The sequence below is a fragment of the Ceratina calcarata genome, unplaced genomic scaffold (assembly GCF_001652005.2).
Source record: "Ceratina calcarata isolate Rehan_Ccalc_2016 unplaced genomic scaffold, ASM165200v1 scaffold329.2, whole genome shotgun sequence".
NCBI lineage: Eukaryota > Metazoa > Arthropoda > Insecta > Hymenoptera > Apidae > Ceratina > Ceratina calcarata.
The window spans coordinates 442,876-454,492 of NW_017155624.1; the positions used below are offsets into that span (position 1 = coordinate 442,876).

The 11,617-nt window shown below is 48.8% G+C and overlaps 1 protein-coding gene across 5 annotated transcripts in view; it reads right to left on the reverse strand.

Moving 5' to 3' along the window:
- hth (Meis homeobox homothorax) overlaps positions 1-11,617 on the reverse strand; it is a 427,894-nt gene that overhangs the window by 177,166 nt on the left and 239,111 nt on the right. For all 5 annotated transcript variants that reach the window (XM_026813411.1, XM_026813410.1, XM_018024365.2 and 2 more), the window contains one exon: positions 2,992-3,093. In XM_026813411.1, the coding sequence (XP_026669212.1) occupies positions 2,992-3,093 (102 nt within the window). The remainder of the gene's footprint in view (positions 1-2,991; positions 3,094-11,617) is intronic.

Genomic DNA, 11,617 nt, shown 5'->3' on the forward strand with positions numbered 1-11,617 from the left:
CTATACATTTTAGCACGTAGCTATTTATTATTAGCATTATTCTTCCGACGTCTGATTTCTTTCTAATTATAGGAAATGCGTTTTTCTAAGGTACATAAACTTGTGGGATTGACTGTATATCCAATACATCCTTAACCAACGACACATGGAATCCTGACATTCCTCAAGACATTCATACATAATCAGTTTCGCGGAGGTGCACGATCGCGGAGATCTCCTCTCTTTAGTTGATCGGCGAGCCACGTTTCCGCGTCGGAGAATGCCGATTGCTTTTAAACTACATGCACTTGAGCCATCACGCGCTCTTCCAAACACGTTCTCCTTCGCTTGACGAGCAGAGATTCGAACCGGGCAATGAAACTTTCAATTTACTTTCGAACTTATCGGGTTGAAAGTTCATATTGAAATGGCGTAACCAAATAAGCCGAGCGAAGTCAACCATTCTTCTAAGGTTACACTGTTTCATTTGATTTTATGGAAAAAGTGAGGCTGCCTGGAGCGTCGCAATTCGTACATAACATTAATTCGCATGATATCCAATATAATATTTGATATCACGTTAAAAGTAACTTTCTATTTCCGATTCAATTACAGGGACTTTTCTATTAGCTTGAAATTCGTTTGACAGCCGGCTGGATATTATTTCGAGAAATTCGCTTGTTTGAATGGGCGAAAGGCATGCCCGGGAAATTGCGCCGGTGGCAACAGCGATTCGAAAATTTTGCACAAAGGGTGGGGCCGCGTGAATTGCAATCGTTGCCGCACGCGGTCCTATTAACGAGCTGCTAGGAAATAGTCATTATTAATAACCGGTGCATCCTGGAACAAAATTTATCCCGCGCTTCCGACCGGTCGTTTAATTCAGTCAACCGATATCGGTCGTATTCAAAAACGCTGCCTGGCCCGAGCGACCTACCCGCAGAGAGACGCGTCCGGGGGAAAGATTATGAACGCATAAATCAAAAATTAGCATTAACGATTCATTATTAACAGTCGAGCTGCGTGGGCCGAGATAAAATTTATCCCCAGCGTTTCCGTATTTCCGATTAATTAATGCGGCTCCCCCGGCGCTTTTTAAACAACAACATTAACGCACCGCAGCGGAACAGTCTGACGTTTTAACGAATGAACACGGCACGAGAGCCGATGGACGTACGAAACGTTCGGAATAATAATAATCCTCAACGATATCGAGCAAAAACGAATAATAAATCCAAAACGCTTAAAAACGTTTAAGACACAAACAGAGAAAGAGCAAAACAGCAATAACCCTTAACCCTTATACACGTATTACGGTCAATCGAATAAAGAAGTTTATTCATCGATATAAATTAGGTGAATCGAAATGCCTTTTACCACTCATTATTCCGTTTACAATGAGCTACGCTACACATATTATTTACCCTCTAGTTTACTCGCAGCTCCCTGTTACCTGTCCATCAAACTTCTCAAAGCTTCCGCACTCTGCACCGTAATTACAATTAAACGTCGTTCAATCCCTGTGTGGACCTATCGCGTCGATATCTCGGTTTGCTCGCCGCGATAAAGCCCGGTGCCATTTACCTGCTGCGGTCGTCTGAGAAGAAAAGATTCTCGCGGCGGTCTCGTGGAAAAGAGCAAAAAGAAAAGAGACCGAAAGCTTTCTCGAAAGTCCAGCTTTCCTCTTCCTCCCGCGGATCGCATCGCGCCGGTGGCTCTCGCGCGTCGTGGGCGAAAGGAAGAGAGAGGTCGAAGCGGAGAGAGACGAACGAACAGGACGAGGGACCAGAAAGAGGGACAGACAGGTCGGTCCGAGAGAGGAACTCGCGGCTGCCATGGTTACCGTCGCATTCCCGCCTCGCCTCGTTGCCATGGAAACGCCTCGTGGACCTCTCTCTTTCGCCCTGACGGCTGCCCTCTGCCCGTCTCCTTCGTCCTCACGGAGAGACCGTACGTCCCTCTTCCTCCCCCGTTGGAACGGTTCCTCTCCTGCTCGCTCCGATCTTCTCCCCGTCGCATCGCGGCAACTCGCTCAAGCTTCTCCTCTACCTCCGGCATTCGCTCATATTCCCTCCGTCCCTTTGAACGAACCGGGCGAAGAGAGGACCCGAGGAGAGAAACGGCGGATAGGACAGCCGGAGAAAAGAAGAGGAGAGCGTACGCATGCGCCATAGACCTTGCCTTCTGACAACGAGCCTCCTGGACGTCTCTCCCGTGCTCTTCGAGTCGTTCGATTAGTTATCGACTGAAAGTGATTTACGTTCTCTTATCGGGTCCCTCCTTGGCGGCCGCGTAATTTAATTAAAGGAGAAATCGAAGATAGACAGCCGGCCGATCGTTTCCGCGAGAATTGGACAGCCACCGATACCCATCGATGCTCGACATTCTGAAGCGCCATCGGGGACACCCGGTGCCCAAGCGAGAATATTTTCAAACGCTATAGAGATACTTAAACACATATTTTCTCTACTTTTTTATGTACCGAGCCTGAGAATATAGACGACAGAGGCAGAACGATGTTGCGACACGCTTCGCGATGAAACCAGAGGTAGTTATGTGTACGCGTCGCGGACCGATAGACAGGCGGAGGTGTAAGCGGCTTGCTTTATAAGCCCCGACTCTGATTGGCCGTCGCGTCACCCGATATCAATATTTATTCAACGCGGCGAATGCCCGAGGCGCGATTAAAACTTGTTTATGCCGCGAACGATTGCGCTCCTCCCACTAGGTTACCCTACCTACATCGCGCCTGTTCTCTATCTACGCGATTACCATGCTTCCACCAGAGCACACATTCATTGCATCTGCCTTTCATTGATTCAATTAATTCCTTCCCATTTTTTAAAACTGATAAACGTCGATATAGAAAACGATTTCGTGTACAAATCGAAATTATTAACAGTTCGTAACAAATATACATTGTAGTAACATTTTACTAAAAAAATGTTGAGAAATATGTAATAAATTCATTTAGAAATAATAAATTAAAGGACGATGAAATGTTCGACTTACCAGGACTACCGAGGAAGACAGAAGAATAAAGTCGTCGAGCATCGTTCGCCGCTCGCTGCGCGTCCGGCGGCGAACTCCATTCTCTACGCGGACACCATTTACCTGAAGCAAAGAAACAAATAAGTTCCGTTAATATTGTAAACCGATTACCACATTACAAGAATAAAATAAATATCCGATTCGACAGAGGGGATAGAAACGAATCGAACCAACTGCAACTAAATCGCAACATATAAATTTTCTCTGAAAGAATAGCAATTGAATTGCAAAGAACAAATACCGTGTAAGAAAATCAGCAGGTTATTGCTCGACGTTGTGGAAAGAATGCATCGTTTATGTACAAAGGGGACAAAGAATTCGTGATCGCTCGCATCACGAATTCGATCGAGTAGATTCTATCGCGTGCTGCTCCATATACATCCCGTTACCTCTTCCGTTAGTTTTTTACCTGGCATGCGATCCTCGTCCCGCGCCGCTCCCGGCGAAGAATAATCGCGCAATTACAATAATTAGATAAACGCGCGAGGAGAGCTTGTTGCGCCGAGAGCCGGTTGAAACGAGCTCGAGACGCGTCGCATACGACAGATTCGACGGCGATACTACGATTCCGTATTTTGCAATTAAATTGTCGTCGCCGGTCGATTTCCCTTTTTAACAGCGGCGGGCGGAATAGTGCGAGCCACCGCGGTTACGAGAGAAATATAATTGGGGACGTTGGGGTGTTGAAGAAAAAGAGAGGAGGAAAATAATCGAAACGCGGACGCGATTAACGCGCGGGCGACCCGGGAGAGCGAGAGAGACTGATTTATAAGGCGGACAGAGGAACGAGGTATTGCAATTTTCCGGATGCGAAAATAGGAAAGGTATGTACTTTATTTCCAGGGAGATCCCGGCTGAATGAGGATACACGGTATAAGAAAGGGTGGCACCGGGGGATAAGAGTAAGCCGCGGAGCGAAGTAATTTCACACGGGAGAGTAGGGTCTCTCTCTCTTCTGCCGTCGCGCCGGATCCGGCGAAGCTGCAGTCTTATCTACGGAAATATAGCGGCCATCCCCCTCGGCGAAAATTATATTCTTGAAAAGCAGAAAATTGCTTCAGAGACCAAGCGCACCGATATTACTCGAGGTCTATACGTTGCAGCTACGCATTACACTAAAATAAATAAAGAATCACACTATAATAATTAATTAATTCATTTCCTAAGCGGATACAACGCGACAAATCGATTACGTGGCAGTTTAGTCGGAGATAATATTTAGTCATGAAAATCGTGCTAAACTTCTACCCCCGTCGAAGGGGCTAAGTCAAGCGTGCACTGCTATTTTGACTGTTGGTTTTGACATGTTGGTGAAAAAGCACGTTTGCGAGATGGTTGCGCCGACGCAACATTCGTGAGCTGGAGGTCTGTCTCTTTCCGGAGGGCTTAATGGATTAAAAAACGCGGCCGGAATTCTAATTCCAGGGTCCGAGGAGAAGGCGCGTTTAACCCAACGTTACGGTTATGGTTAGTCGCGTTAATTTGTGGCCCAGCCAAATGACAGGGCCGAACCAGTGATTCGAAAGTAATGGTTATCCCCGGCGCGAGGGACAGCTGGATTCGCGTTAATGACGAGGAGATTAGAGAGGTACACCGTGCACCGAGAGACGAGTGAATCTCTGCCGCGCGACACACAGACCCGATTGAATAATATTTTGGAATAATAGTATACCTGGCGTGGATATAGACGCGACTTCGAGCGAGAGAGAGTCTTTGGAGAAAGCGAGAATGACTGGTTCCCGACGATGGGATCACGGCTTTCTACGCTCGGAGCAGGAACGGGCGAATAAACGATACATTAGGATTATTCGGATAGTCGGTCGGCAGCGTTACCGAGCCATTAAACACTGGCAGACCGTGCGTCACAGTTATCCCCGAAGTCCTCGATGAAACGGGACCCCGAGAATACCTGTAGAATCTTAGAATCCTCCGGGCCGGCGGAGGTGGAACGGCCCGTGAAGAAATTTATAGCCGCTAAGAGACAGGGTGTAATCATACGCGTCACCCCGTCAACCCTGTGGCTGTGATTTATCGTGGGAATTTCCAAACACGATTATGAACGTCTTCCAAGATTCTGGCCGAATTCCGCGCGTTCCCTTAAACGAGTCAACAATTTTTTCCCTCCTTTTAATACGAGTAATTCACGGGGAGTGGTCAAAACAATCGAACCAGAGGAAAGTTCGTAACTTGCAGGAGCGACGATCCAAATTCATTGATGCGTCTGGAACCGCGTCATGAATTATTCCGGTCCTGAAACTTTAATCACGACCGATTCCGTGTTCAGAGGAGAGAGGAGCAATCGTCGCATCTGGAAACGAAGCGCAGCACGAGTCGTCCGACTCCCGTTCTCGGGGGGGATGGGAGAGATTTTCGGTTAAGTGGCATCAAGTGAGACGTCTCTTTTGAACGATCGCTCTGCGTCTAAATTGCGGGTTAACTTCGGGGTTCGCGTGTTAGCGACAGTCGAGCCACGCGGTTTCGGCGTGTGTGCAGCATATGAAACCGGAGCAGCAAAGAATGTGTCAAATAAAAACGGGGGATGAGAATCGAATTGAGGGAGGAGAGGTGAGACGGTCCGACTTCAGCGTGACCCGTCTTCGTCGTATGTCGAGAGCGAAAAGTCGAACGGAGACCAGGGTTTATTTTTACTGGCTACTATGACACGCTCGACGATTGTAAATTGGAATGTAATCCGAGCAGAGCGTCCACGGATCTCTCATCGGTATCGGGTCATCCGCTGCCTGCCTCCTTCCCACTGATTCATGTGTTAACGAGCATCGCGCTTCCAGTTTCAACGGACGGTTCGTTGAACCTTCCCGCTGGCCAATCGCACGGATATTCTCAATTACGATTTTGCTTTCTTTTTATGAGTCAGTTTATGTGCCGTCGCTCCGTTCGGTGGTCCGTCATCGGTTCAGTAATTCGTTTGGTATTTAGCATCGCCGAGGATTACTTGACCCGTTGGTTAATCCTCAATCATCATCGCGCGAAAGTAAAATTAAATCTGCTGCTTTTGTTTCTTTTTTCATATGAAAAGATACACACTCGTTCGTCAGAGGGAACTGACCGTGATGATAAACACACGAAATTGATGACTGGTTCATTCATGCCAATTGTCTCAAGAAATACACGTTTCCTCTTTATGAACATGACTAAATACTCGAAGAAAGAATTTCGAAAAAGAGATCATCAGCTACAGAGAAAGAGACGAGGTTCCAGGGCGATATAGATACGTTTCCAATAACCCGATCGTATTGGGGTTGTGTCCTTGGTATAAATAAATCAATATAACCTGCCCCGATGCCGAGAAGCCGCCCTCTCGCCGTAAGAAAGTGACGTATGAGACTCTCGCATCCTCGAAACGAGGGTTGAGGAGGCCACCCTGTTATTTCACAGTTAGGCTCGTCCCACCCCTGTTCGCGCAACCTTCAACCTTCCTTCTCCTCCTCCTGGCATCCTTTCTATCCGAGACCGAGCTTCCCGGCTTCCAGGCGCGCACGAGTCCCTCGGGAAGCTTTTGTCCTCGAGCTGTAAGCGACTTCCTGACAGGCCAACTTTGCACCTGCTCTCCGCCTGCCGCTTGTATCTCACCTCGCCCGTTTCTCTTTATTCCTCTGGTTCGCCTCGCTCTTTCTCTCTTTCATTACCGGATCTATCCTTAACGCAAACCCCTACCACCATCCATCCGGATAATTTATTCGGGATGGGTATACATCCTGGATCGTTCTCCCTTCGTACCCTTTCAAGCTTTCGTCCAAATACATAGATCACCAGATAAACGGATCATGTTGCTCGCTTGAAATTATTTTCAAACAATCCTGCACATCGAAACGTCTCAATTACGCGAGCCTCGAATCCTCGTGTCGTCTCCAATAAACTATCCTCGTCGATTATTATCGAGTACGATTATGAAATGGCCAGAGTTAATGCAGATCGTAAACAAAATTTCAAATAAATCAGTTAAAACAGGAATGTGAAAGATATAGCTACCGAGATATAACCTGCAGTATACTCTGCAGATGGAACGGAAGATTACCGCGATAAAGCTATCAGAATTTTCCACGACACCTGGCGCGAACCGCGGCGCGTTGCGGCGTCGCTCACAATTTTCCGTTTCGCGATGTCTTTCCTTCGTCGGCAAAAGAGAAGTAAGGAGGAGGTGACGGCAGCGATAGAGATAGAAACAGAGGGGGAGGAGGAACCCCGTTCGCAGATGTTCGAGACGCCCGGTGATTAATGACGCCCGATAAACGTAATTTGTTGCGGGGCCGCGGACTCGTCGTCGTCTCCCGGCTCGTCTTTCGAATTCAAATTGATAAACAGGACGCAGTTTGTAATGGCCGGTGCGGCGGGTTGCGCCGGCTACGGGACGGCTGTCGGATGAGCCGGGACGACTTCACTGACCGACCGGCATAGTAATTAATTTTAAGCAGCACGCCGCGCGATTTTCGCTATCTCGCCGCAGCTCTCGCTCTCCCTCTCCAGTGTTCTCCGCTGACCATGACAAACACACCCTCGACCAGCGACCGATTACCTTCCCCGTCACTTCTTTTCCTCTTACCGATCGCCGCGATTCACGCCAGCGTGATAATTCAATTAGCCGCTGGAACTTCCTCAATAATTCCCGTCTAACGGTTTCTCACTGACCAAATGTCAATTTTAATACATCGTTTTTCATACTACACACGCTAGTAGGTTTACGATCTATTTTTCAGAGCGGTTCGAACCGTTCCACCGTCAAAAACGACAACCGGTAGAAGTTAGCATAATTGGGGCACGAGGCGATTGGACGAGGTCGATACGATTCGCAATAAAGCGACGCGCGTACCGAATCGAACGCGCGTTATTAAGAGGAATACATAAAGATAAGCCGAGAAGGGAAACGCGCCGGTTTCGGTGCACGGGGACAACACGTAGGCCGGTTACGTAGGCGCGGCTGAGAAACGCAGCCACGGTGTGTCGCGCGAACGCGCGATTACCATTAAACGTGTAATGGAAACGGGGGACCCGAAGGAACCTGGTCGGTCACCGATGTCGCGATAACATCGGACAGAGGTGTTAACGTAACTCAACCGGGGACAGGTGAGAGCACCGGGCGCGAGCGGCGTCGCGCGCGGACGCCCCGTGCTTCCGCGAGTTACTCCCATAAAACGCAAATCCAAATTAACACTCTTTCCTTCTGCGACGAATTGAATTTAAGTTGCCACTTAACAGCACCTTTCGCCGGTTTGTTAACCGGTACGTAGTGGCGCGTATACCCGTGCCGGCCACCGTCCGGTGAATTTTTAAACGAGAACGATAAGAGCCAAGGGTATTGAACGTAAATAAAAAGCAGCTTGCAGCCTGCTGGTGTAATCGGCCGATCGGTTCGATTCGAATTGATTATCGTTGCTCGTTACGTGACGGGCACGGTTTTCGGATCGGTTCGCCGCGACGAAGATAAATCGAAACGTTTCGTCGTGGGGGGAAGCACGTCAGCAGACTGTAATAAACCGAAACTCCCGGAATCTGAATAGAAGACCTGAAAATAGAAAATATAATAAGGGCGGTAATAATAGGCTATTCGTTCTGACGAGACCGAATCCATCTTTGAGTTCGTAGGAATTACGCAAATAGAAGTCTGGAGTGTGTTAGAATAATTTCGACGGTTACGCCCGCGATGTCCCTTCCGCAGCGAAACACAATCCTACAGATTTCGGTTATTTTTACCGCCAATCCCGTGGACGCTAGCGGATCCGTTGTCTATTCGCGAGGCGACGAGGACCGGTGGAAACCGCTAGAGCCGAGTTCCATTGAAGCAACAAACGAAAGGTTGAATTATCGTCGCGTAGACGGAAGAAAACAGGCCGAGGGAAATTCTCGACGGATCCACGCTGGCCTTCCCTCTATTCGTGTTCACGTCCGATTGTTCACCGAGTTATAAACGCAGCCCGCAGCGGAGGCCGTTTGATCGATGGCAGCCAAAAGCCAGTCGCGGCGAAGCGGAGGAGCGTGGGCAGAGAGGGAGACGAGAACGGTGTGTGGCGAGACAAAGAGAACGAAGAGAGGGCGAGAGGGAAACGAAGGGAACCGTAACGGAACAGAGCGCAGAAGGTGGAGAAGAGAGAGTAGCTGGTTGGTTCGGTCGGAGGTGGTCAGGAATCACGGAGTGATGTCGGAGTCCCGTGACTCGTGACACGCGCTGGTTTAATTAGCGCGACAATGCCGAATCCGTGTGCATGTGCATGTGCAACCAGAAGGTGGAAACGCGGCGCGGCGGATAGGAGCCGATGGAAGAGGCTGGAGGAGGACGGAGACCCGTAGCAAACCGCCCTACCCCCCGGTTCCCCGGCCACGAATTCTCTCTCCTCTCTTTCTGGCACTCTGCCTGCCGACCTACGACCCGCCCCCGAGACCCCGGGACCACGTTCTCCGAATTACCGGTCCCGTCGCTGCAACAGCGGTGCACTTAGCGTAAATTCAGGGCGAATCGACGGCGCTTGACGTCCCCTTTCCCAGAGACCCCTCAATTTCCTCCCCCGCTTCGCCGCTCCCGTGCCGGATCGCGTCTATACCTCGTTTATACAGCGATCGTCGAGACGCTTTCCTACCCGAAATTAATGTTACATGGAAGCAGAGCCGGGGAGTTTGCGACGGACGCAAGAGTAGCCCCGGTACTTTAAAGAACGGAAAAGGCTCGATTCTTCGTTGTTGATCGATGGTTCAATTTGCAACGCCCGGTATAAAACAGGAACAAAGAGTAGATCTAATTTTCTTATTCGCTTTTGTTTTACTTTTTAAATCGCATCGAACGGACGACGTTGGAAATTTCTTATCGCGATGTAATCGCGCGCCCGGAGAACGTGCAAGAGCTTTCGAGTGCAGAAACTAATTCACGATAGTCGAGAGATACCTACGTGAAACCTCTCCTTGAGCGCGAGGGGCTTGCGAGATGACGCGCGAAGCATGGAACGCGTGTATTTCCTCGGGCAGCGCGCGACACGCGGCCGAGATACGAGAGAGATTTAAAATGTTGCGGCAGGTCGGGAGGACTAAATGATGATAAACTATCTCGACGGTCCCGGTAGACTGACCCTGCCCGCGCGCCGGCTTGAGTTACAGCCCAAAAAACAAAACCGCGCGACACCGACGCTCGCCGTGCGCGACGTACGAGTAAAACGCGTCAGCTCCGGCTAAGAAACGCTGGATTGTTGGATTCTCCGGTTGCTCGTTATAAATTACACAAATTCAAGTTACCCGCGTATTAAAATATAGTACGTAGATTGCTATGTATAATAAATCCGACCAATTAATAAAATTGCATTAATAGTCGGAAATAAAGCGGCATAAGTGAACCGTACACAGACACACGTGTCGTGTACATTACGCCCTAACAAATTACCGAACGGGTATCACGTTCCTCGCAATTCCTCGGTATCTTTGATCTCCGCTAACGATCGGTCTGGTAATGCACAGAAAAGCTCCATTTGCAACTGACTCGACTTATCAGCGACCACCTCCTCCTCCGTGCGCGGTCAATCCGTCGCCGTGAAACCCCTCAGCCACGCGATTATTCGTTTGCATTCGTATAGGCAGGCGTACATACTTTTCTCTGTATAGTAAAACGCTCGCTCGAAATCGTTCCCTTCCCTGCCACCCAACCGTCCTTTAGGCCGTCGCCCTCTTTCTACCGGATTATTAATTCCCTCGTTAAAATCCGACCCGCGGCGTTGGCGTCGCCACGGTTTGTTATTTACGAACGAAAATTCTAAATACGTGGCGGAACAGGGGTGAGCGGGGGAGGTCGGAGGCGTATCGACGCGCACGACCATTCCCCCAACCGCGGGCAATTAATAATCGCATCGGAGGCTAATTAAATCCGGAAAACATGCAAATGCATGGGCGCTATATGTATGTAGTTCAAAGGGACGAGCCGATCGTTCTCGTACACCAACGATGACGAAGAAGCTAAACGGAGATGCAAAACATAGCGGCAGTACGTATATAACGTGATAGAGATTGCCCCGGGGATTCGGTTACAAATTGCTCATAAAAATACATAAAACATGATTATGCTCTATTAATTACTTTTTTACGAGCTTGCCCCGTGCTTCGATATTAATCTGACCGGTAGAACGAATTGCGAAACGGAACACACGGCCCTTTCTGTTGTTCGAAGGACACAGGAAACTGTACACCATATTGAAAGTAGTACGTTACGATGTGTTGATGAAATGATCTTCATCTTTCGCGTTCACGGATCGTGTTATAAACAGTAATTGAATATGATTGAAGGTTACCTGTAAGAGTTCTTTCGTAGCCCGTATCCATCTATTTGCCGTAATCTCTCGACGATCTCGTTGATTAAATAACAGGGAACTAACTGTGACACTTCACCTAAACTATTCAAACGACTACTGCACACTTTTTAAACATTGTTCCTTGTATTTATGTAATACCAGTGAAACGCACCTTCCTCGTGCTGCCAACTAGCGATACGCGTGGTAACTGCCAGCTGATTGAATCGGAGCGCCGTGCACCGGCGGCTGCCCCAACTAACGCATTATTCACCCGCGATGTGTTAAATTCATCGCCACAGTATAAGAAC